The sequence below is a fragment of the Schistocerca gregaria genome, chromosome 2 (assembly GCF_023897955.1).
Source record: "Schistocerca gregaria isolate iqSchGreg1 chromosome 2, iqSchGreg1.2, whole genome shotgun sequence".
In the NCBI taxonomy this organism is placed as follows: Eukaryota; Metazoa; Arthropoda; class Insecta; order Orthoptera; family Acrididae; genus Schistocerca; species Schistocerca gregaria.
In genome coordinates, this window is record NC_064921.1 from 265,224,339 (window position 1) to 265,251,482 (window position 27,144).

The 27,144-nt window shown below is 44.0% G+C and overlaps 1 protein-coding gene across 2 annotated transcripts in view; it reads left to right on the plus strand.

The window, feature by feature from the left end:
- The window catches only part of LOC126336842 (protein Wnt-4-like), a 608,644-nt gene that overhangs the window by 391,438 nt on the left and 190,062 nt on the right, over positions 1-27,144 (plus strand). For both annotated transcript variants that reach the window (XM_050000923.1, XM_050000924.1), the window contains exon 3: positions 2,607-2,851. In XM_050000923.1, the coding sequence (XP_049856880.1) occupies positions 2,607-2,851 (245 nt within the window). The remainder of the gene's footprint in view (positions 1-2,606; positions 2,852-27,144) is intronic.

The following is a 27,144-nucleotide window of genomic DNA, read 5'->3' on the forward strand; positions in this document are numbered from 1 at the left end:
CGTGGGAAGCGAGAACGCTACCGCACGACCACGAGATGCGTGCACGGACTTAGCAGACACGCGCTTAGCCAGAGATCTTACCACTTCAGACGCTCGACACGGACAGACTGACCTGCGCTCCTACCGAGCGTGCTTCCCAAATACAAACGGAAGTGACCAGAGAGGCAGCTCCCTATACCAACATGACAGGGGGCGGACAGGAAAATACTAAGAATGGAAAACCTCTCTGCTTCTAGAAAGCGTAGCTACCTGTTCCGACGTTGGTCCTACTGTCCTCTAGCAGACTGGCTTCTCTGCTACCATCCCGCATGCAACTAGAAATACATTTGCTCATTCATCCTCTCACACAGAAGGGAAGGGGGATGACAGTATCTTATCATATACAGTATGTAAAAGAAAGCGGATGTAGGTTCCGTGTGAGACTGTGTGACATGAATTACATATAAACTGTGTTTTAAAGTGTAGTAGTGTGACAGATCGTTCTTGTTTATGTGTAAAACCAACACGTTTCACTGCTCGGTCTCCTCCCAGATAGTCAGAAACACCACAGAAAATTTAGAAGAGGAATTTATTCCGTAAATGAAAACAGATTTAAGAAATTAACATGAAAGGTATCCAACAGAGACCTTTCAACCTCCTCCCAAACCTAAAGAAAAATTCAATATGTTAGCTAAATTTCATTCGCAGCAACACGTGATCTAATACGCACCAAACGCAAAATCATATCAACCTCTATATCCCGTTGCAAATTTTCAAATTTTGCGCAGTGCCTTACTTATCTCAAAATAAGTATGACCATTAGCGAGATGGTGGCCACTTCGCCACGAAGCTGACGTATGACGCTACAGGCAACACAAAAATCAAATATTTGTATTCAATAGTACCTGTAAAATCGTTTGAGGAAGATTACAGGGCGGACGTGCTTCGATTCTGTCAGTGCAGTGTGCCACCAACAGGCGCGTGCAAAGTACACAACTGGCCATTAAAATTGCTACCCCACGAGGATGTGCTATAGATGCGAAATTTAACCAACGCTGTGATATGCATATTATTAGCTTTTCAGAGCATTCATACAAGGTTGGCGCCGGTGGCGACTCCTACAACGTGCTGATATGAGAAAAGTTTCCGACCGATTTCTCATACACAAAAAGCAGTTGACCGGCGTTGACTGGTGAAACGTTATTGTGATGCCTCGTGTAAGGAGGAGAAATGCGTACCATCACGTTTCCGATTGTAGCCTATCGCGATTGCAGTTTATCGTATCGCGACATTGCTGCTCGCGTTGGTCGAGATCCAATGACTGTTAGCAGAATATGGAATCGGTGGGTTCAGGAGGGTAATACGGAACGCCGTGCTCGATCCCAACGGCCTCGTATCAGTAGCAGTCGAGATGACAGGCATCTTATCCGCATGGCTGTAACGGATCGTGCAGCCACGTCTCGATTCCGCAGCCAACAGATGGGGACGTTTGCAAGAGAACAACCGTCTGCACGAACAGTTCGACGGCATTTGCAGCAGCATCGACTATCAGCTCAGAGACCCTGGCTGCGGTTACCCTTGACGCTGCATCACAGACAGGAGCGCCTGCGATGGTGTACTCAACGACGAACCTGAGTGCACGAATGGCAAAACGTCATTTTTTTTTCGAATGAATCCAGGTTCCGTTTAACAGCATCATGACGGTCGTATCCGTGTTTGGAGACATCGCGGTGAACGCACATTGGAAGCGTGTATTCGTCATCAGCATACTGGCGTGTGACCCGGCGTGATGGTATGGGGTGCCATTGGTTACACGTCTGGGGCACCTCTTGTTCACATTGACGGCACTTTAAACAGTGGACGTTACATTTCAGATGTGTTACGACCCGTGGCTCTACCCTTCATTCGATCCTTGCGAAACCCTACGTTTCAGCAGGACAATGCACGACCGCACGTTACAGGTCCTGTACGGGCCTTTCTGGATACAGACTGCTGCTCTGGCCAGCACATTCTGCAGATCTCTCACCAATTGAAAACGTCTGGTCAATGGTGGCCGATCAACTGTCTCGTCACAATACGCTAGTCACTACTCTCGATGAACTGTGGTATCGTGTTGAAGCTGTACGGGGAGCTGTACCTGTACACGCCATCGAAGCTCTGTTTTACTCGATACAGAGGCGCATCAAGGCCGTTACTACTGCCAGAGGTGGTTGTTCTGGATAGTATTTCTCAGGATCTATGCACGCAAACCGCGTGAAAATGTAATCACATGTCAATTCTAGTATAATATATTTGTGCAATGAATACCCGTTTATCATCTGCATTTCTTCTTGGTGTAGCAATTGTAATGGCCATATATGTATGCGTTTCAATATGCGCTGGACCAGCGAGGTGCGGGCGGAACGTGTTGTGTTGTATCACACGTGCTATACGCATCTCAATTTTCCCTTAGCCTTAAAGTCTACATCTGGTCTGTAAGTCGTTATTGGCTCTGATGATGTTTGCAGCGCTGGACGACGAAACGTTAGACAGAGGATTACGCCTTGGACCAAGGCCCAGTGCCCATAAAGCAGACATCATGGACGTAGGAAGCAGCTGCCGTGAACTGGTGCATTCCATGTTGACAGGGCGCTGGGGCGGGCGCCGGCGGGCGCGTGGTCGGTGAGCGGCGCGTGCCGGCGCGCACGGGCCTCGCTGGGGCTGGCGCGGCGGCAGGCGCGGCTGTGCCGGTCGGCGGACGGCGAGGCGATGCCGCACGTGGCGCGCGCCGCCGCGCTCGCCGCCGCCACCTGCCAGGCGCTGTTCGCCGACCGTCGCTGGAACTGCTCCTCCGTTAACAGCGCGCCCGCCTTCTCCAGGGACCTCACCACAGGTCAGCCGCCGCTCTCTGCACCTACCTCACCAGGGAACCTCTACATCTTACCCCCCTCAGATTTAGTTATAAGTTGGCGCAGTGGATAGGCCTTGAAGAACTGAACACTGATCAATCGAGAAAACAGGAAGAAGTTGTGTGGAACTACGAAAAAAATAAGAAAAATATACAAACTGAGTAGTCCAGGCGGAAGATAGGCAACACCAAGGATGGTGTGTGCTCAGGAGCGCCGTGATCCGCTGGTTAGCGTGAGCAGCTGCGGAACGAGACTTCTCTGGACTGAAATCTTTAATTTTTTATATAATCAACGTCGCTCTCCAAAATTCCAGGACATGTTCAGATTTGCTTCGACATATACAGGATTTGACGGTCTATACACAGAAAAATTTGAAAACGTTAAATCAAACACTCCTGGAAATTGAAATAAGAACACCGTGAATTCATTGTCCCAGGAAGGGGAAACTTTATTGACACATTCCTGGGGTCAGATACATCACATGATCACACTGACAGAACCACAGGCACATAGACACAGGCAACAGAGCATGCAAAATGTCGGCACTAGTACAGTATATATCCACCTTTCGCAGCAATGCAGGCTGCTATTCTCCCATGGAGACGATCATAGAGATTCTGGATGTAGTCCTGTGGAACGGCTTGCCATGCCATTTCCACCTGGCGCCTCAGTTGGACCAGCGTTCGTGCTGGACGTGCAGACCGCGTGAGACGACGCCTCATCCAGTCCCAAACATGCTCAATGGGGGACAGATCCGGAGATCTTGCTGGCCTTCTAGAGCACGTTGGGTGGCACGGGATACATGCGGACGTGCATTGTCCTGTTGGAACAGCAAGTTCCCTTGCCGGTCTAGGAATGGTAGAACGATGGGTTCGATGACGGTTTGGATGTACTGTGCACTATTCAGTGTCCCCTCGACGATCACCAGAGGTGTACGGCCAGTGTAGGAGATCGCTCCCCACACCATGATGCCGGGTGTTGGCCCTGTGTGCCTCGGTCGTATGCAGCCCTGATTGTGGCGCTCACCTGCCCGGCGCCAAACACGCATACGACCATCATTGGCACCAAGGCAGAAGCGACTCTCATCGCTGAAGACGACACGTCTCCATTCGTCCCTCCATTCACGCCTGTCGCGACACCATTGGAGGCGGGCTGCACGATGTTGGGGCGTGAGCGGAAGACGGCCTAACGGTGTGCGGGACCGTAGCCCAGCTTCATGGAAACGGTTGCGAATGGTCCTCGCTGATACCCCAGGAGCAACAGTGTCCCTAATTTGCTGGGAAGTGGCGGTGCGGTCCCCTACAGCACTGCGTAGGATCCTACGGTCTTGGCGTGCATCCGTGCGTCGCTGCGGTCCGGTCCCTGGTCGACGGGCACGTGCACCTTCCGCCGACCACTGGCGACAACATCGATGTACTGTGGAGACCTCACGCCCCACATGTTGAGCAATTCGGCGGCAGAGCACAGGGAATACTGTGCGACTGTGAAACTGTTCCATTCATTTGTTGCAGTTTATGGGACAAACTCTTATGTTTTCATCACTTTTTTGGGAGTAATTATCATATCCAGAAGAAAACCTAAATCGGGCAAGGTAGAAGGATCTTTTTACCCATTCGCCAAGTGTACAAGTTAGGTGGTTCGACAACATGTTCCTGTCATGTGACGCACATGCCGTCACCAGTGTCGTATAGAATATATCAGACGTGCTTTCCTGTGGAGGAATCGGTTGGCCTATGACCTTGCGATCAAATGTTTTCGGTTCTCATTGGAGAGGCACGTCCTTTCGTCTACTAATCGCACTGTTTTGCGGTGCGGTCGCAAAAGACAGACACTAAACTTATTACAGTGAACAGAGACGTCAATGAACGAACGGACAGATCATAACTTTGCGACAATAAACTTTTCACTCGAGGGAAGACTCGAACCAAGGACCTCTCGTTTCGCAGCTGCTCACCCTACCCACAGGACCATGGCACTCCTGAGCTCACATTCTCCTTGATGTTGCCTATCTTCTACATGTACTATTCAGTTTGTATATTTTGCTTATTTTATTCATAGTTCCACACAACTTCTTCCTTTTTTCTCGATTGATCTGTGGTCAGTTTTTCAAGGCCTATCCACTGTGCCAACTTATAACTAAATCTGAGGGGGGGTGCGATGCGGAGGTTCCCCTGTTAGACATCGTTGAAACCTTCCCGTCTCCTCTATACCTCTTTTGTTATTACGCAGCAACCGTCTCCTGTATACCTCTTTTGTTAGTGATAACCTTCCCTTTTACAATAACCTATGAAACCTTCCCTCAGGATTTCTATCTCTTGCTTAATAATAACAAATGATATATATGAAGACAGTAACTGTTCTCGAAAGAACAGAATACTGTTTATGACCGTGCAGCTTTTCCCTGGAATAACTGATGACTAACTGAAACCCTCAGCTGCCGACAGGTGTTGTTTTGGTATACCTCGATGTGCACAGCTGAAAATGTGTGCCCCGACCGCGACACGACCCCGAGCTCTCCTGCTTACATGGCAGACGCGTTATCCATCTTTTTTTTGTTTTTTTCTTTTTGTTTTTTGTTTTTTTATAGTTTGACGGTCTTGCAAAGTACTTAATACAACATCACACTATTATGGGCTGGGAAAATATTCGTTCGACCATCATTATGTGAAGACAATATGCTGCATTTGTATTCTTTCTAACGAATGTGATGCTGGCTGAATTTAAGGTGGCCATTAGGGAAAAACTCAGTTAAGGGGAAATAAAGCAGTGACGATGATGATGTTTGGTTTATGGGGCGCTGCAGTCATAAGCGCCCGTACGAAGTCCCAAATTTTACACAGTCCAATTAAGCCACTATCACGTATGATGATAATAATGATGAGAACACGAACATCAAGACCCGGGACCCCATAATCCAGAATCAGCATTCTAGCCACTATTTTTTTTTTTTTAGCAGGATTCGAACACAGTACCTCCATCACAGTAGCAATGCACCTTTTTTTCCCGCCTAGAACCGCCTTTTTTTATGTAGTGTAAATGATAAGTAGATGTTGTGTTATTGTGCTATCATCTTTAGCATCTCGAAATTAACATTGTTTTTGTAGTTATTCTGACCTAAGACAGGACATACGTTTCAGCTGTCTATTTCTTATTTGTCTAACCACGTATTTGCTATGTTCAGCGTTACAGAATGTTGTAAAATTAGGAAACATGTGACCTAAGAAACGGTGTATATTACAGTGTGAAACGTCAGAATGAAATTAGGAAACAAAGAAAAAATAGGCCCCTAACAAGGATCGAACCCTTTTTTATATCAAATTCCTATTTCCTTATCCATCTGAGCCACCGAGGACACAGATGAATAGCGCGACTGCAGGGACTTAGCCCTTGCACGCTTGCCGTGAGACTCACATTCCCAACTGTCCTTGCAGTCGCGCTATTCATCTGTGTCCTCGGTGGCTCAGATGGATCAGCCGGCACGGTATCTCAGCGTGTTCGGTCAGAGGGTTACGCGCCCTCTGTAATAAAAAAAACTGAGTCAATCGATCAAAAACGAACATAAATGGATGTCTTACGACGTCCGCCCCAAGCAGATGCAACGAACAAAAGCGAACAAAATGAGATTTAAAAAAAAAAAAAAAAAAGATGGGTAGAGCGTCTGCCATGTAAGCAGGAGAGCTCCGGCTCGTGTCCCGCTCGGCGCACACATTTTCAGCTGTCCAGATCGAGGTATATCAACAACACCTGTCGCCAGCTGAGGGTTTCAGTTAGTCATCATTTAATAACAAATGAAATATTCCCTTTGAAATTTATTCTTTTTCTCAATCTTCGCATACAAATTTAATGGCTGCTTATTAAAAGTGATTTTCTGATTATTTCGACGAAACATAAAATGTGTTGCCGTCGTGGCCCTCAGTCGTTATCTGCTATAACCCAAAACTGTTTCTTACCTTTTTTACTGTCACTAGATCGCCACCTCACTGCTACATCGAACCGCGACATGAATATACTTACTCTGGTTTACTATTCTCTATTAACTGCTAGTGGGCTGTCATAATAAGTGTCTCTATTTATTACCAAAGCTGACGTTATTCTTTAATAGCAAAGCTGATGTTATTCCTTAATTAATTTGACTGAAGTTACGTAATTCATAGTTACACTTTTTCTTGACAACAATAAAATTTTTGCAACGTTTTATGTTGATGGTTTTTGGGATGGACTATGATCAGTAATGCAACATTGCTGGCAAAAATTAATTATATTCTGAAAACGCTTCAAATATTTACTGTTGGTAATGAAATGATTTTACAAACGTTCAAATGGGACTTACTTTTTACAATAATCTTACAACTAGCATTGCGAAAACATACCTTCAGTAGTCTAGAGTTTCGCAAAGATAATAATTCAATAGTATTAGCTCCTCTTATGATAATAGTTAATTGATGTCTCTGTACATCCGTTTATTATCTCTTGTGAGTCGTAGCTGGTGGCTGGAAGGCAAACCGCTCCTCTCAACCTCTCGCTTCAGACCTGCTACCAACTCGCTTCACATCTCGCTTACTACTTCTACCGACTCGCTTCACATCTCGCTTACTACTGACTTCCTACGAACGCTAAAGTGCGGTCTCTCCCGCCAACAATGCTTTCTTGTGCAGACAATCCCTGCCACCATTACAAAATGTATCATTGCGCGGTCTTTCCCATTCTTTTCTTTAAACGTATCCATACGCGGTCTCTCCCGCCCTTTTTAGAATTACATTAATTTGCGGTCTCTTTTGCCAACAATACTTTGGTGCAGACATTCCCTGCTACCACAAGAATTTCCAACATGACAAATATTAATTATTCCTACTTAATCCTGTTAATAAAATATAAACATATTTCATAAATTGTGGTTTGACAATAGACAATAGAAATATACACGTCTTACATCGTGTCTTCTGACCTGTTCGGTGCGGCCCACCACATGATCATCTTCTAACAGTTTATTTATTTATTTATTTAACCTGATCAGATTAGGGCCATCAGGCCCTCCCTTACATCGGACCAGTGTGCCACACATTTCGCACATCAGAGTTACATCATGACAGTAGTTTAAATAAGAAAATTAGATTACTTTAGTGTCAATATGAAGAAAGAGTAATGACTAAGACCAAATAAAGTAAATGCTGGCAGTATTTTTACAACAGGTGCTATAAATACAAATTATGATAAAAGCAATAATAATAATAGTAAAAAAATCCAATAATAATGATGAACATGAGAAAAATTGGCAATAGAAATGAACATTTGTGCAGATGTACATTGATACCTTGGTGTGTAACGTAGATGTTTACTAGTATATTGAGTTTTGGGGAAGAGAGATTTAAGGAGGGGGGAAAGAGGGAAGTAATGAGGTGAAGTGCATTCATGTACAGAAGAAGGCATTACTGTTGCTTAAGTAGATACGTCATTTACTGTTTTTTGAAGCTGGATATGTTTTTAAGTTCTCTAACATAACGAGGGAGGTTATTACAGAGTCGGGTTCCCGCTACTGTAAAGGACTTGGAGAAGGTGACTGAGCGATGCAGTGGAACTGAGAGGATTTTATAATGATGGGAACGTGTGTTTCTGTCATGTTGTTCTCACATAAGCCTTAAGGACGAGGAGAGATATGAGGGACAGTGTACATTTATAAGGCAGTAGATGAGACAGAGTGTATGGAAATCTCTGCGTTTGTCTGGACGCAGCCGGGACAATTTTGCATATGCTGGTGAACTGTTATCAAAAAGTCGAACGTCACAGATATATCGGACGCAGGCATTCATGACCAGTCCCACACGTCGCGAATTTTCCTGAGAGAGGCCTTGTAGGATAATATCGCTGTAGTCAATGAATGGGAGTATAAGCGTTTGTACTAATTTCTTTTTCAGATCGAAGGGGAAGAGTTTTTTATATTTTTGTAGGACATGAAGCGATGCTGATGCTTTTTTGCACGCTGCAGTTACGTGCTCTCTCCAATTTAGATATCAGTCTATTATTACTCCCAAACTCCTTGCTGAGGGAGAGAAGTTAATATTTGTTCCATTTAGGATAAGAGATGGTACGGATTCCCGATGTTTTGGGCTAATGAGCTTAGAGTGACCAACAAGTACCGCTTCGGTTTTAGATGGGTTAGTTTTAGTCCTATGTCCTGTGCCCATTTTGATAATGCATCGAGGTCAGTATTGAAATTTTCAATAGCTTTCTTAAGTTTGCTTGGTTTCGCACTTAGATGCAACTGAAGGTCATCAGCATACATACGATATTTGCAATAGGTCAGAGCCGATGACACATCATTGACATACAGAGAGAAGAGTATAGGACCTAATACTGAGCCTTGGGGAACGCCTGACACTACCTGCCGCCATTGTGATTTTATATTCCCGGACAGGACGCGTCGCTGACGAGACGTCATGTATGAGCGAAACCATTGCAGTGCACTTGGTGAGAAATTTAGACCGCTAAATTTGGCTAGTAAGATGTCGATGTCGAAGTCGACAGTATCAAATGCTTTGATGAAATCTAAGAAGCAAATGATAGTCGCTTCTTGTCTGTCCATTGCAAGTTTCACGTCATCTGTCACCTTTATCAGTGCGGATGTTGTTTTATATTGTGACCACCTGCTCGATAACTCGGCTGCAGTTAGCGCGTGCCGTCGGGCCTGATGTGAGTTCACCACTGCATAGACACAAGCGCAGCGTCCAACAGAATGAATAGTAGGATTTGAGCCACATAGTAAGACATCGCTGTTGCACCTGCAAGAAACATACTTTTTCTTTTTAATTTTCATTGGCAAGGATAGCAAACGGAGACATGTCGGTATGAAGTCTTTGCCAATTTCATTCCACGTACTTGCGACAGTAACTAGTAAAGAGGTAAGTGAACAATATACTCAGATGTCAGCATTTGAGAGAGGACGCTTAGTTTGGTTCAGAGAAGCAGCTGGAGTAGTCGCGAAGCGCTCAACATTTGAATAGGTGCGATGTCACTATTCCCGGATCCATTGCTGAATACAGCGTCAGAAAGCAAGCGGTCGATGTAAAAGGCCAGCTGGTCAGAAACACCACCGACAGAATCGACGGCTCACCAGTTCTTCGGTGTCGAGAGGCCCGATACCTTGGCGTCATCGTCGACGAGAGATGGAACTTTGCTGCACAAATTGAGACCGTAACTCAGAGATTAATGAAGGTACTGAACAATCTTATTAGAATTGGAGATAAAAGATTTCACCTTCTGGCCAATCTGATCCAACTATATCACAACAGTATCTTCACCTCGATCGTGGGTTGCGGCTCCGCAGTTTGGGCGCGCAAGCTCATGAGGGTAGCGCCCGCCTTGTCTGTGCGAAGAGTGCCGCAGAATATGCTCATGAGGTTGTAAAGTATGTATGTAGAACTGTAAACGGATCCTAGCCAAGGCTCGACATACTTTATGTACTAAGAATAATGGGGATGTAACCCTAGTGCGCAATTTCTGGTTAAGCCAGGGTCTCCACCAGCCCAAGCCCTTCCTAACAATTAAGAAAATATCGAACTGGAAATTATTAGTTTAATTAAATGTAGAATTTAATTATAATAAAGCAACTTTTTAAAGAAACTAACAAGATGAACAGCATTTGTATGTCGTACATAAAAAAATCAGGGAATAGAAAATTAATTTGAAACTGGCATCAATTAGAAAGATAAAGGACGCGCAGTTTATCTTCTACGTCGCACATTTATTTCATTACTGAATTTGATGCACGTCCTATGAATACACATAACTGGTGCCTGAATGAAAAAGTTCAACTAAATAATTCGCAAAATATTGTAGAATCGCGCAATTGAGAAGGAAAAACACACAAAAGGGAAGTGGAACACAATAATTCAATCATTCCACCTACATACTCACGACGGTCCGAAAAGAACAAAGCAACTTCCACACTTTTAATTTCAACCACCATCATCGCCGATTTTTAACACAATAATTATGCCACTTCCGAAAATACGTAATTACACACGCTTCAGTTAAACTGAAGTTCTTAAATATGTCATGAATTTAACATAGGGAAGTTCTAATTCAACCTACTTCCTATCAGCAGAAAACTTCTCTAGAAGCTACGAACTGTACTCACAAACCGCTAGCTGCAGAGTGTCCTTTTTCCACCGAGCTTCGCCTAACTGCTGGTGCAATGGAAGCTACCAGAGCGGTGGGATTTCGCCACCAGCCTGACAGACAAACCAACCTCAGACTAAAAGGGGTAAACCTCTCTGTCCAGGTACTGGGATCCTAAGTTGCTCATCGTGTGCTACCCTCCAAACGAGAAGCAAACATCACCTGCTCCTAGCAGACGACAACCAACTCAGCGTTCCCCACAAAACAAACCCGAAACCACATTTATAAACACTCATTCAGTCACATTCACGTACACATAGGGTAGGGTGAAGGGAGAAACGTAATAAATACAAGTCACGATTTCCTAAGGAACACGAAATAATATTTAATAAGGCTTAGTTTGTTTGCTCAGTCTTCCTGGGAGAGTTAATCAAGTAAACCGCAATCAGGAGGTGGACAGAATAGAATGCACAGAATCCAGTGAGACAAGAGTCTTATGAAACGACTCCACAGAGACGTTTCAACGTCAATTTGGCATATAGAACAAGTCCATGTGGGACCCTGCTAGCTATAATGGGTTTCTGCCCCCTTGACATTAAAATACGGGAGCAGGCAGCCTGGTACTGGGTAAAGAGGCAGAAAATTGAAAATACTGCAGAAATTATGGGGGTTCAGGTAGGGGACAAAATTTCGATCAAGCGACGAGAGAGGGAATTATGGCAGGAGACTTGGGAGACTGACGGGACGGGAGACACGACATTTCCATTTATACCAAGTATTTCAGAGCTACTGAAACACCATTTTCAATCAAGCAGAAGACTGTTGCACTTCCTCACAGGACATGGACCGTATACGGCACACCTACGTCGGTTTGGGAAGCGGGCGGTGCCTTCGTGTGACTGTGGCGCCTAGGAGGGCACACCAGACCATGTATTGTATGAGTGCCCCGCATGTGATGATGTGGCAGCCCACTTGCGGCATCACCTATTAATACAGCAGAATAACTTTGAGATCTTTAAAAGCTTGGCGAACGAGGTTTCTACCAAGATACTAAGGGAATACCTGAGGCCGGCCGCGGTGGTCGAGCATTTCTAGGCGCTTCAGTCCGGAACCGCGCGACTGCTACGGTCGCAGCTTCAAATCCTGCCTCGGGTACGGATGTGTGTGATGTCCTTAGGTCAGGTAGGTTTAAGTAGTTCTAAGTTCTAGGGCACTGATGGCCTCCGATGTTAGGTCCCATAGTGACCAGAGCCAATTTTTTGAATACCTGAGGGGCAATCCGTGAAAGTAGAAAATTACCAAGCTACTTAACAACGCACTCACCCTATACTGCCGCGGCGTGGACTGGCCGACCGTCGTTACAGTCGTAATTCGCCACGTCGCTGACTACGAAGGAGGTGCGTCTCGCACTAGGTTATTAAGATAGTCATTGGTGTAGTTTAGTAGAAATAGATGTTTTGAAACTAACATTTCAGGATCCTGCACCGATAGTACAGTTTTTGGGGCCAGTCCAGTGTGACGGGCATACCCACTGGGGTTCGCTAGGCGAGCCCGGCCACGAAAGTAGGTTTATACGTGTGCTGGCACATCTTTAGCGCTGCAGTGGTGTAGTGGCAATACAATAGTAAGAATAACTTGTACTCCCGGTAGAGCAAATAACGTAGTCAGCTTGCTCATTAGAATTAGGAAACCCTACTGTATATTAAGCTGCATGTGACATTGTAGTAAATTGTAGGACCCACTAATTACTAAGGTGGTGGGTCTGATGTAAGACAAACATCGTTATGAATAAAGCGGTCGACCTAGAGAGATAACGACACCAGCGGATCGAGCAATTTTCAGAGAGGCACTCAGAGCCCAGGTTTCATCATTATCGTCGATCCGACGTGCAGCTGGTGTTTCAGTGATCGCAAGGGCCATTAACACGTTGCTCACAGAAAGAGGGCTGAACTCATAGTGTCTCTTGCACCGACTACCATTGACCTCTGTACACCAAAGATCCCGTTTGCAGTAGTTTCTGGCACATTCGGCCTAGAAACGCATTGCCGAGAGTAAAATTGTCTTCAGTGATGAGTCCTGCTTCGAACTGAGTCCCCTAAGACCAGCGAAGACGCATCTGGAGATACCGCAGACAGCAGTGGGGAAAACAACATGACTGTCACCGCATACAGCCACTTGAATAAAGAATCCAATTTTTGTGACTTTCCAGGCTTTCCCGACTCATTTGTTGCAAATAATCTTCTCGGGTTTGCCGTCGGATAATACTGTGCAAATCCCACGATTTTTCGCCGATACAACTGGTTGTCATCTTCAGGTGCTGGGTAGTTGTTTTTGCACTACTACAAGGCACGACTGGTGACAAACGCATGGCGGCATCTAAATTTTCCAGGCCAGGAGCAGGCAATACACGTGCGCAGAAAGACGCTCGCAATTGGAGGAAAGCGGCACTCATAGCGCCTCCTACCAGGAGCCACAGAGAGGTCTTCAAAGTTTGAACTGAGGGCAATGACTGTGCTACTGGACTGGTCTCTCCTGTGGTTAAAAGCTAAAATAAATCTCAGCACTGCGCCGCGCAGCTACACACTATGTCCCAGTCTACACTCAACTTTTCTCCTAATCATGACACCCAGGAATGGTAAGTGCCATCTTTCCCCATTTCCTGTGTGTTTGGATGGAGCTAGTTCGGATGTTGGAGAAACAAGAGTAATGTCTCTGTTCCGTGGGACCACACCACAAATGTATCGACTGCATACCGCCAGAAGCACGAAGGTTGGAGATTTGCCTACTGCGGTGCTTTTACCTCAAAGTCTTCCATAAAATAGTTGGCCACCATAGGAGACAGAGAACTTCCCACGGCGACACGGTCCACTTGCTCAAAATATTGGTTACTGAATGAGAAATGAACTGAAGTAACCACATGATTAAACAATGCTACAATGTCTTTCTCAAACTTGCTGCTAATAATCTCTAATGAGACCTGTAGAGGTATTTTCACAAATAAAAATACAACACCAAAGCTAACAAAGAGATCTGATGATCGTTGCTTAAGCACCTACAGGCATTCTATGAAGTCCTTTGCGGATATGACGGTCGCATTTGCCTACGAGAGGTTCCAATAATGAAGAAAGATGTTTACACACGCATAAGGGCTCCAACGTTGCTCACTGATGGGCGGAGAAGGGGCCCGTCTTCATGTATCTTCGGTACAGCGTACAGTCTTAGGAGAACTGCAGCCTGTTGGTGCAGGCCATTAATGACTTTAGTCGGAATATAACTCTTCTTGAGAAGGTCTACTGTTTTTCTATGCATCTTGCCAGTTGAATTCTCTCTTAGTTTGCAATAAGCAGGATCTTCCCGTGAGAGAGTTACTGTGGCTTTCTCCTTGCAGACAGGTAAAATTTTGTGGTGTGGCCCAGTGGATTAGAGACATTACCCATGTTTCTGCAGGGTCTGAATTTCCTCCATCCTTACTGACAGCTCACCATGGAAGTCGAAAAAGATGACATCTTGCCATTGCTGGATGTCATTGTTAGGAGAAATGTTGAGGGTACACTGGGACATTGTCTCATACGGAGTTATATTTGCAAGCCACAAACTGTCGTCATCTTGCCACCAGCAAAATTGAGGATTTTGTTGTGTTCGGTCAAAGACGTTCTTGCCATTAGGAAATGTGGTGTATGCAAGAACTATTGCCAATGTGGGATATCTTATATTGGACAAACATACCAAACATCTACATCTACATGCGTACTCTGCAAATCACATTTAAGTACCTGTCACAGGGTTCATTAGTTCAATCTCTTACAGCGAGAAGAAAAATGAACACCTATATCTTTCTGTGCGAACTCTCATTTCCCTTACTTTATTATAATGATCGTTTCTCCCTGTGTAGGTCGCGTGAACAAATATTTTCTCAAATGGTTCAAATGACTCTGAGCACTATGCGACTTAACTTCTGAGGTCATCAGTCACCTAGTATTGATTAAACGTAACTAACGTAAGGACAATACAAATATCCATGCCCGAGGCAGGATTCGAACCTGCAACCGTAGCGGTCGCTAGGCTCCAGACTGTAGCGCTTAAAACCGCACGACCACTCCGGTCGGCAAATACTTTGTCAATCGGAGGAGAAAGATGGTTACTGAAATTTCGTGAGGATAGAAGTATGATGTTGAAATTTATGTCAAATACTAATGTCTACGGTCCCTTGGCAGTGTGGAAAATGTAAGCTTCTAAGTTAATCCAGTCAAAAGATACGGCCATTTATGTCAAACATTTTGATACTCGCAAGATCACTCATCAAAACCCATAGGGTACTTCCCGTTGACATAGAATAATAAAATTTGGCAGGAGATAAGGTTTCACAGTACAAGTAAAGGGAAAATCCGAAAATTGTTGTTTCGTAATTATATCAGATAATTTTTTTTTCCATTTGTTGTCCGTCTCGCTGCCTGCCTGTCTCTTAAAACCTCTTTTTCTCACGAACTAGTAGAGGTATCAAGTTCAAACTTGTGTCAAATATTATGACTTACGATCCCTTGGCAGCTTCTAAAGCAATATAATCAAAACAACAGCCGTATACGTCACGTATTTCCATAGTTGCAAAATCACTCATCAAAACGTGTAGATGAAGAGTTTGTAAAGGATGATTCTTATTAACGTTTAAAAACCTCCAAAGCGACGTAGATGACGCTGAAACAATAGATTTAATAAGAGATACATCCGACCGAAAATGTCGGGAAACACCACAAAAGTGGATGACAAATGTGGAACACGTGACGTCGCCAGATGACGAGCGTCTGCACGCTGTTGAGTCCATAGGTTTGTCACACCTGACCATCTCATGTCAAATATTCGCATCACTAAGGCTCCGGGCATACGTGCGCGACTTTAGTGCTGGGGCTCACGGTTCGAATCTCGCGTCTGGTAGGCAGCATTGTTTTCATTGCGTTAAACAGTTACGAATTTACATTGAGGTAAGATTTATTAATTTATCTACCGGTCTCGCAGTTTCCGCTGGTTTACTGCAAAGTGCAATACGACAAAAAACCTACCGAATTTTGGAACAAGTAACTGAGTACAAGCTTCCGAATTCCGTCATTACTAGTAAATGACAAACTTCAAAAACAAGAAGGCGTAACAAGAAATAAATACACAAAAAAACAGCTTTTGCTTGGTTGCAGCGAAGACAAGGTAACTACTACATTTGCAAAGGACTACATTCACAATAGCGGTTTGAAATCAGCACCGTCTGCAGCGATGGGTTAGCGCTGTCCCCAACCAGCGAGTGTAGGACGGACAAGCACAGCCGCCGCACGTCATCTGGTTTAGTCTGATATTCAGCATTTGTCGTCCACTTTTGGGGTATTTCCTGACATTTGCGGCCCCATGTGTCGTACACTAAATTACTTGTTGCAGCGACGTCTACTTTGCTTCGAGTGTTTTTACACCTTAGTAAGGGGGGACGCTCACGAAATTGACCAAAAAAGTCCATTTTTGATTTATTTTTCATTTGTTAGTACAACTCATGGACAATAAGTTCCCAAAGTTTCAATGTTGAAATCGCATCCGATGTGCCTGAAAATTAACTAAAAGTGTGATGCGGCCTCCCTGACACGCCCGCGTTTTGAAGCAGCACTTCACTTCAGTACCAGGTCAGCGAACAACGATTCTGTGTGTTACTTTCAACCATACGTGTGCAGGATACTTACTCTTTGATATTATAGATTATCTTTGGCCGATCCTGCACTTCTCAAAAAGTGTGTTCATGGCAAAACCCAAAATCTAAATGAGTCTTTAAATTCACTCACATGGAGTGAAGCCCTAAAAACACATTTGCATCTACTACAGTTGTGAGAATTGCAACTTATGATGCAGTTATTGTATTTAATGATGGGAACGTCAGGAAGATGAGGTATTAGAAAGAATGGACTTCCAGATAGGAAATTTTACTCAAGAGATCCTGAGAAAAATAGATTTACAGCGCGTCTCTACAACTGAAAAGTCAGTTGAAGACCTGTTAAAGGAAAGAAGACAGACAACAAGAGACACCTTGAAGGGAAAGACGACCCAGAGTACAAATGTGGTGCCTTCTGAAGAATTGACATAAGGAAAAAAGTTAGGTTGAACTTTAATTGCGTGTCCTGAAAAGGTTGTTTTTTGAAGTTTATGCACCTTTCCCTCAGTTTCAATGAATGCTAGAATTATGAAATTTTGTACACATATTTCTGTAAACCTAGTAAACGTTGTCTCAAGAACAAATTTTGAAATTCTGATTGCAAGCTGAGATAAGGAGCAAAGTGCTTGGAATTTTGCGTGGATGTTAAGTCCCATAGTGCTCAGAGACAATTGAACCATTTTTTGCATGAATTTAAAATTGCACTTGTGGAATTATAATTAAAAAATATGAAATTTCTGTTATTTGACCTATTCCAAAAACCTCATGAGAGAAACTTACAATTTTTTGTAGAAATCTTTTTAATACTTTCTGAGAAAAAGGAACATACATTATTTTTTGAAAATAAAACTTGAAATTTCATTCAAAAAAAAGTTGAAAAAATATAACCAAAGGACTTTATATGTATTTGTTACTTTCATGTAAAGCGTGGTACAAAATTTCATTGCAATATCTCAAAAACTGTGGATTTGCATTTTTGAAATAGTGTGTGTTTTTCATCAACGTCTCCTCTTAAGAATCAGTCTGTGTAGATAGCGAACATCGAGCGAGGTGGTGCAGTGGTTAGCACACTGGTCTGGCATTCGGGGGGGGGGGGGGGGGGGGGCAGCCGGCCACTGTTGCCGAGCGCTTCTAGGCGCTTCAGTCTGGAACCGCGCGACCGCTACAGTCGCAGGTTCGAATCCTGCCTCTGGCATGGGTATGTTTGCTGTCCTTAGGTTAGTTAGGTTTAAGTAGTTCTAATTTCTAAGGGACTGATGACCTCAGATATTAAGTCTCATAGTGCTCAGAACCATGGACCATGCCGTTGGTGGGGAGGCTTGCGTGCCTCAGAGATACAGATAGCCGTACCGTCGGTACAACCACAACGGAGGGGTATCTGTTGAGAGACCAGACAAACGTGTGGTTCCTGAAGAGGGGCAGCAGTCTTTTCAGTAGTTGCAGGGGCAACAGTCTGGATGATTGACTGATCTGGCCTTGTAACACTAACAAAAACGGCCTTGCTGTGCTGGTACTGTGAACGGCTGAAAGCAAGGGGAAATTACGGCCGTAATTTTTCCCGAGGGCATGCAGATTTACTGTATGATTAAATGATGATGGCGTCCTCTTGGGTAAAATATTCCGGAGGTAAAATAGTCCCCCATTCGGATCTCCGGGTGGGGACTACTCAAGAGGATGTCATTATCAGGAGAAAGAAAACTGGCGTTCTACGGATCGGAGTGTGGAATGTCAGATCCCTTAATCAGGCAGGTAGGTTAGAAAATTTAAAAAGGGAAACGGATAGGTTGAGGTTAGATATAGTGGGAACTAGTAAAGTTCGGTGGAAGGAGGAACAAGACTTCTAGTCAGGTGACTACAGGGTTATAAACACAAAATCAAATAGGGGTAATGCAGGAGTAGGTTTAGTAATGAATAGGAAAACAGGAATGTGAGTAAGCTGCTACAAACAGCATAGTGAATGCATTATTGTGTCCAAGATAGATACGAAGCCCACGCCTACTACAGTAGTACAAGTTTATATGCCAGCTAGCTCCGCAGATGACGAAGAAATTGAAGAAATGTATGATGAAATAAAAGTAATTATTCAGATTGTGAAGGGAGATGAAAATTTAATAGTCATGGGTGACTGGAATTCGACAGTAGCAAAAGGGAGAGAAGGAAACGTAGTAGGTGAATATGGATTGGGGCTAAGAAATGAAAGAGGAAACCGCCTGGTAGAATTTTGCACAGAGCACAACTTAATCACAGCTAACACTTGGTTCAAGAATCATGAAAGAAGGGTGAATACATGGAAGAACCATCGACATACTGAAAGGTATCAAATAGATTATATAATGGTAAGTCAGAGATTTAGGAACCAGGTTTTAAATTGTAAGACATTTCCAGGGGCAGATGTGGACTCTGACCACAATCTATTGGTTATGACCTGTAGATTAAAACTAAAGAAACTGCGGAAAGGTAGAAATTTTAGGAGATGGGACCAGGATAAACTAAAAGAACCCGAGGTTTTACAGATTTTCAGGGAGAGCATAAGGGAGCAATTGACAGGAATGGGGGAAAAATACAGTAGAAGAAGAATGGGTAGCTTTGAGGGATGAAGTAGTGAAGGCAGCAGAGGATCAAGTAGGTAAAAAGACGAGGGCTAGTAGAACTCCTTGGGTAACACAAGAGATATTGAATTTAATTGATGAAAGGAGAAAATATAAAAATGCAGTAAATGAAGCAGGCAAAAAGGAATACAAACGTCTAAAAAATGAGATCGACAGGAAGTGCAAAATGGCTAAGCAGGGATGGCTAGAGGACAAATGTAAGGATGTAGAGGCTTATTTCACTAGGGGTAAGATAGATACTGCCTACAGGAAAATTAAAGAGACCTTTGGAGATAAGAGAACCACTTGTATGAACATCAAGAGCTCAGATGGAAACCCAGTTCTAACCAAAGAAGGGAAAGCAGAAAGGTGGTAGGAGTATATAGAGGGTCTATACAAGGGCTATGTACTTGAGGACAATATTATGGAAATGAAAGAGGATGTAGATCAAGATGAAATGGGAGACACGACACTGCGGGAAGAGTTTGACAGAGCACTGAAAGACCTAAGCCGAAACAAGGCCCCGGGAGTAGACAACATTCCATTGGAACTACTGACGACCTTGGTAGAGCCAGTCCTGACAAAACTCTACCATCTGGTGAGCAAGATGTATGAGACAGGCTAAATACCCTCAGACTTCAAGAAGAATATAATAATTCCAATCCCAAAGAAAGCAGGTGTTGACAGATGTGAAAATTACCGAACTATCAATTTAATAAGCCATTGCTGCAAAATGCTAACACGAATTCTTTACAGACGATTGGAAAAACTGGTAGAAGCCGACCTCGGGGAACATCAGTTTGGATTCCGTAGAAATGTTGGAACACGTGAGGCAATACTGACCCTACGACTTATCTTAGAAGCTAGATTAAGGAAGGGCAAACCTACGTTTCTAGCATTTGTAGACTTAGAGAAAGCTTTTGACAATGTTGACTGGAATACTCTCTTTCAAATTCTGAAGGTGGCAGGGGTAAAATACAGGGAGCGAAAGGCTATTTACAATTTGTACAAAAACCAGATGGCAGTTATAAGAGTCGAGGGACATGAAAGGAAAGCAGTGGTTGGGAAGGGAGTGAGACAGGGTTGTAGCCTCTCCCCGATGTTATTCAATCTGTATATTGAGCAAGCAGTGAAGGAAACAAAAGAATAGTTCGGAGTAGGTATTAAAATCCATGGAGAAGAAATAAAAACTTTGAGGTTCGCCGATGACATTGTTATTCTGTCAGAGACGGCAAAGGACTTGGAAGGGCAGTTGAACGGAATGGATAGTGTCTTGAAAGGAGGATATAAGATGAACATCAACAAAAGCAAAACGAGGATAATGGAATGTAGTCGAATTAAGTCGGGTGATGTTGAGGGTATTAGATTAGGAAATGAGACACTTAAAGCAGTAAAGGAATTTTGCTATTTGGGCAGCAAAAAACTGATGATGGTCGAAGTAGAAAGGATATAAAATGTAGTCTGGCAATGGCAAGGAAAGCGTTTCCGAAGAAGAGAAATTTGTTAACATCGAGTATAGATATAAATGTCAGGAAGACATTTGTGAAAGTATTTGTATGGAGTGTAGCCATGTATGGAAATGAAACATGGACGATAAATAGTTTGGAGAAGAAGAGAATAGAAGCTTTCGAAATGTGATGATACAGAAGAATGCTGAAGATTAGATGAGTAGATCACATAACTAATGAGGAAGTATTGAATAGGATTGCGGAGAAGAGAAGTTTGTGGCACAACTTGACCAGAAGAAGGGATCGGTTGGTAGGACATGTTCTGAGGCATCAAGGGATCACCAATTTGGTATTGGAGAGCAGAGTGGAGGGTAAAAATCGTAGAGGGAGACCAAGAGATGACTACACTACGGAGATTCAGAAGGATGTAGGTTGCAGTGGGTACTGGGAGATGAAGAGGCTTGCACAGGATAGAGTAGCATGGAGAGCTGCATCAAACCAGTCTCAGGACTGAAGACCACAACAACAACAGTGCTCAGAGCCATTTGAACCCACCCAAATCAACCAACATAGTGGGCCTGGTGGATAAACGCATGGCTAGAATCGTAAAGTTTCTGGATCGAATCTCGCTGGGACCATGGGTGTGTCAGTCTTCGTTTTAAACGAGCCTTCACCTCTCAAAGATGTGAAGAGTCGCCAGTAGCAGTACGTGATTCGGATTCCACGTTAAACAGTAGGGCTACTTTCTCCGTTTGGGTAGCTTTGTAGTTTAGGAACACACTAGTTACCAATGTGGAGACAATAGAAAAAAAAACCTTGCACCAGGCAGTTCAGTCATACGCAGTTATTATTACTGTCTATATGTGTAATTAAGTTTGTACGGATGCCTCAGAGCGCGAGTCCTGCTCACAGTTGCCCGATTTTTTTTAAAGTGATAGATCCTGTACCCTGTTTGTCTGCCAATCTTTTCTGAGAGATGGATCTGCATGGTCGCATCTTCTCTGCTCTTCTACAATATTGCAAAGTTAACGGCAAAAGCCGAACAATCGATTTCTTCCTTATTTATTTAACCCAGTGAAAAAAAATTTAGACCTGGTATATAGCAAACAAATACGACATCATTGTTAGAACGGAGTGGAGAATGATATACCACGAGATATTGCGTTCCACATGCTTGCTGTTCTTAGCTTAAAGCGAGATAGCCTACGCCAATTGAAGGCACAAAAGCTTTAGAAATCAGAACGGGTTCAATAGCCTTCGCGAATCGCTTTTTCATGCGTGACTCATTAGTGTCTCCAACGGCTGATAAATTAGTTTTACTGTTTCTTTGTCCCAGCGCATTGTATTTCTCCAACATAAAAGTCGTAGCAGAGGCGGACAGCTGGGGCGAGCTGGGCCAAACACAGAATCAGCGCAGGCATTGAGCTGATCTTTTGTTACAGTTTGCAACGCTCGCAGTCGACAATAGCTCGCTTATTCATTTCTCTGGCTCGCTAATTAGTCCACAGCGTAATTCGTTCCAGGAACTGCATCAAATAATTGCTAACGGTGTAAAACAAAACAAAAAATGTGAAGAACAGAGCTGCGCTTCATACCTGCTTCTTCACTGATAGTTTCCTTAATTTTGTTTTGTCAAATAGCGATGTGATAAAAATATGGATGTTTAAAAATGCACGCGGATTCTTTCAGAAAATAAAAGCAGTATTATATTTATTGAAAGAATGGTGTCGTTACCGGTGCCTGTTTTACGCATTTAGGATTCTTACTCTCTCACCAATACGTCAATTATTCATGTCCTTCTGGTAATGATGTACGTTCATTCCCGCCTTCAACAACTGATATCTCTGTATGTAAATAGCTTTTAAGGTAAACTGCCTTTGAACATCTGAGAAATACTAACAATATTCATAAAGTCCACACGATCCTGACTATAATAGGTGCACTCTTAGTAGGATGAAAATTGTAGGACAACAGGAGTGTTTCTTTCAGATCGTTTTGATACACAATTAATCACAGTAGTTCTCACATTGTTTTTATTATAACTGTTTGTGAAGATCACAAGCACCAGTTCCACCACTGCTTTATGGGCCCTGTAAGATACATAAGGAGGGGATGCCGCTTCGCCGCATTGTGAGCAGTATAGAAGCTCAAACATACAACATAGAAAATCACCTGGTTTCTCTTCTGAGCCCTTTGGCAGGAAAATGTGAACATCACATTCGAAACTCAACAGAGTTTATGCAGCGACTGAAGACTTCGCGTTTCTTTGTTCACACGAGTGTCTCTGGTGGATTCACTACAACTTATAGGAGCTAAGCTGGAGGAGGACATCTTACCCTTATTCAGACATATGCTTACCTCGACTTACTCGTTATTTAATAACAATATTTTGAGCAAATTGAGGGTGTTGCTAATGGTAACCCTTTGTTTCCCATACTAGCTAACCTTTTTGTGGAAGACTCGATGAAAAAGCAACCCAGTTACGGTGTTGAAACCTAAATGTTTCTGGAGACACGTGGACGACACCTTCGTAAACTTTAACTTCCTTCATCGGAGCATTTGCTTTACCACGGGAGTGGAGACCTCCCGTTCTTGGATGCATTGGTCCACAGAAAAGAAGATGGTTCCTTAGGTCACAGTGTGTTCCTTGAACTAACTCATACTGTCCTATACCAACGAGCTACGTGCTGTCATCACCCATTTAAGCGCAACAGCGTACTACGGACACTCATTCGTAGTGTCAGAGTTATCTCAGATGCAGGGAGCTTATCAGCAGAGCTAGCAATCTTCGCTCTGTGTGTATACGAAACGGGTGCTGTGAGAAACAGACCCGGACCGCATTTCAGTCTGCAAACAGTAAACCTTAAGAACAGCCAGAAGAAACAGAGAACTCCACGAGGAAGGTTTTTCTACCCTATGTTGGCGGCGTGTAATTTAATATCGGCAAGCTGTTCAAGAAACACCAAACAAAATGTCTGCCTTCCTCCAGCGCGAGAACAAACTATGTCGGATTCTGTTAAAGATTACGCAGAAATACATAAAATCCCGTGCCAGTGTCGGAAACCATACACTGGCCGGAGGGGTTGCACTGTTAAGGATAGATGCGCCGAACATGGACGTCACACCAGACTGAGTCAACCAGAAAAAGTTTTCTGTGATTAAACTTTGTCTTGATACGGGACACAGCAGGAACTACGGAGAGACAAAGATTCTTTCGTCCGCTTCCACGTACTGGAACTCCATCATTGAAGGAGTCGAAATATGTTTGAGTAACGACCTGATTAACAGAGACACGGGATTTCAACTCAGTAAGGCATGGGAACAGCACAGGCAGCCCTAAGGCATTGTCGGCCGCAGACAAAAGAATCGAGTCTGCACACACGGAGAATTGCGGACTGTACATTTAAACTGGGCGCCAACACACTGCCCGCACGCTCTCTGGGTCGCTATTTGCGACCGCGCTTTTGAAGGAGTCGCATGCGAAGATCGTGGCCCGTTTCTTTGGCAGGGGGCGCTGGATGTCGCCGTACTTTTTGATTCGTCTACGGTGACGTTATGGCCCCACTCCTTGGCGGCTGCGCTTTTCCAGCGAGCCAGCGCATGTATTGGGCGAGTCACTACAGCAACAAGTCAGCAAACGCCTGAAGATGAACAACGGTCTCGTAGAATGTTGTGCAATTTTCAACAGGCAGCATACGACGATGCTGTCGGCAACGCCTATATAAGACAAAAAGTGTCTGGCGTAGTTGTTAGATCGGGTACTGCTGCTACAATGGCAGGTTATCAAGATTTAAGTGCGCTTGAACGTGGTGTTATGATCGGCGCATGAGCGATGGGACACAGCATCTGCGAAGCAGCGATGAATTAGGGATTCTTCCGTACAACCATTTCACAAGTATACCGTGAATATTAGGAATCCGGTAAGACATCAAATCTCCGACATCACTGCGGCCGGGAAAAGATCCTGCAAGAACGGGATCAACGACGATTGAAGAGAATCACTCAACGTGAAAGATGTGCAACCCTTCCGCAAATTGCAGCAGAATTCAATGATGGGCCAGCAACAACTGTGAGCGTACGAACCATTCAGCGATACATCATCGATATGGGCTTTCGGTGCCGAAGGCCCACTCGTGTACTTTTGATGACTGCACGACACAAAGCTTTACGCTTCGCCTGGGCCCGTCAACACCGACATTGGACTGTTGACGAGTGGAAACCTGTTGCCTGGTCGGACGAGTCGCAAGTTGTACCTAGCGGATGGACCCTGCATGCCATCAGGGTACTGTTAAAGCTAGTGGGGGCTCTGTAATGGTGTCGAGCATGTGTAGTTGGAGTAATATGGGACCCCTGATAGTCTAGATACGACTTTGACAGGTGACACGTAAGTAAGAATCCTGTCTGATCACTTTAATTGATTCATGTCCATTGTGCAATCCGACAATTCCAGCAGGACAATGCGACACCCCATACGTACAGAATTGCTACAGAGTGGCTCCAGGAACGCTCTTCTCAGTTTAAACACTTCCGCTGGCCACCAGACTTCCCAGACATGAACTTTATTGAGCACACCTGGGATGGCTTGCAACGTGCTGTTCAGAAGGGATCTCCACCCCCTTGTAATCTTACGAATTTATGGACAGTCTTGCAGGATTCATGGTTTCAGTTCCCTCCAGCACTACTTCAGACATTAATCGAGTACATGCCAGGTCGTATTGCGGCACTTAAGCGAACTCGCTGGTGCCCTACACGATATTAAGCAGGTGTACCAGTTTCGTTGGCTCTTCAGTGTATACGCCGCTCCTTGGAAGTTATCCTCTGCCTAACTGACTGCCTTAGATGCTTGAAAATATAAGCTCACATTAACAACACTTCTATCTAAAAGGTAGACAAGAGTCACGTCATTTAAGTCGTAAGTTTACATTCTAGAAATGTTTACATCTGATTTGCTTTATAATTAATTAGTATGTATTTTCCTTCCTGTTGATGGTACGTTGGTGTCTGTAGTCTACTTCCCTCCACGTAGCACCGTGAAACATTCTAAAAGAATTCATACTTCTAGCTTAAATAAAATTTTATGCATAAAATAGACAAGTCAGAAAATTTGTTTCTCAGGAACTTCAGTTCAAAGCTATATTTGATCTATGGTTGACCTCTATTGTTCCTAACACATTGTCGCTGCATAATCTTCTTAGCTTATATGTTCCTCACTTCGTCTCTTCCTTTCTTGTTCCTCCTTGTTATTCTGGTGTCTTTAGTTGGCTCAATGACCCACTTTTCAGGTTCGACCACCCTAATGTAATCAGTTGCTGAAAGTGACTGTCTTACATTAAACACAGAGTATATACGTAGCAACTCCAGAACGCCTGCTAACTACCAATCATTAAAAAAATTTGCAGGTATTATAACTTTCAAGGATGACAAAATAGCAACAAGTCAAACTACAGTGAAGTTTATAGGGAAAAAAATGATTGAAAACCAAAGACATAGAAAAGCAGCATTGGGCAAAATTACTAAGCCCTTATGTGGGTGAATGCCTTCATCACGTTCGTAATTCTATGGATTTCGTAAAACGTCTTGACAACTTCAAGCTGAAAGACTCAGATATTCTGGTGAGTTTTGACGTTGTTTCATTATTCACCAGGGTGCCTCGTCGAGAGTCAGTTGAGCTTATTGCACAGAAATTTGACGAGAAGACGACCGACGTTTTCAACGACGTTCTGACCTCCACGTATTTGCTCTTTAATGGAGAATACTATGAACAAAAAGGAGTCGCAATGGGGAGCCCACTGTCGCCTGTGGTCGCGAATTTCTATATGGAGTACTTCGAGAAGGAAGCTTGGGCGTCATCCAAATGGAAACCTACTTGTTTTCTACGTTTTGTGGATGACACGTTCGTGATTTGACCCCATGGAAGGGACAAGCTCCTAGACTTCCTTACGCACCTGAACTCCATACTTACGAACATCAGATTCTCTATGGAGACCGAATCAGAAGGAAGATTACCATTCCTGGACGTCATGGTCAGAAGAGCGGATGGCACCCTGGGCCACGGGGTATACAGGAACGAAAAGCACACCGACCTGTATTTGCAAGCGGATAGCTGCCACCACCCTGCGCAGAGGAATGGGGTGTACAGTGTGCGCACTATCTCTGATGCAGAGAGTCTGCCCCAAGAGCTGGAACTCCTCAAAACTGTATTCCGGAAAAAATGGGTACTCGGAATGGCAGATCAGACGCGCTCTCCGCCCCACCTCTACAGTATAGCGCGTGTGGAGACGGGAGAAGTCACGGAGAAAGAGATAGCCACTGCTTATATACTGGCGCACTATCGGGGAAATTAGGACGAATATTGAGGAAACTCCGAGTAGGAACTGTCTTTTGCCCACCAAATAAAACGCGAGCATTATTGGGAAGTGTCAAAGACGATTTCGGTTTGCGGAAGGCCG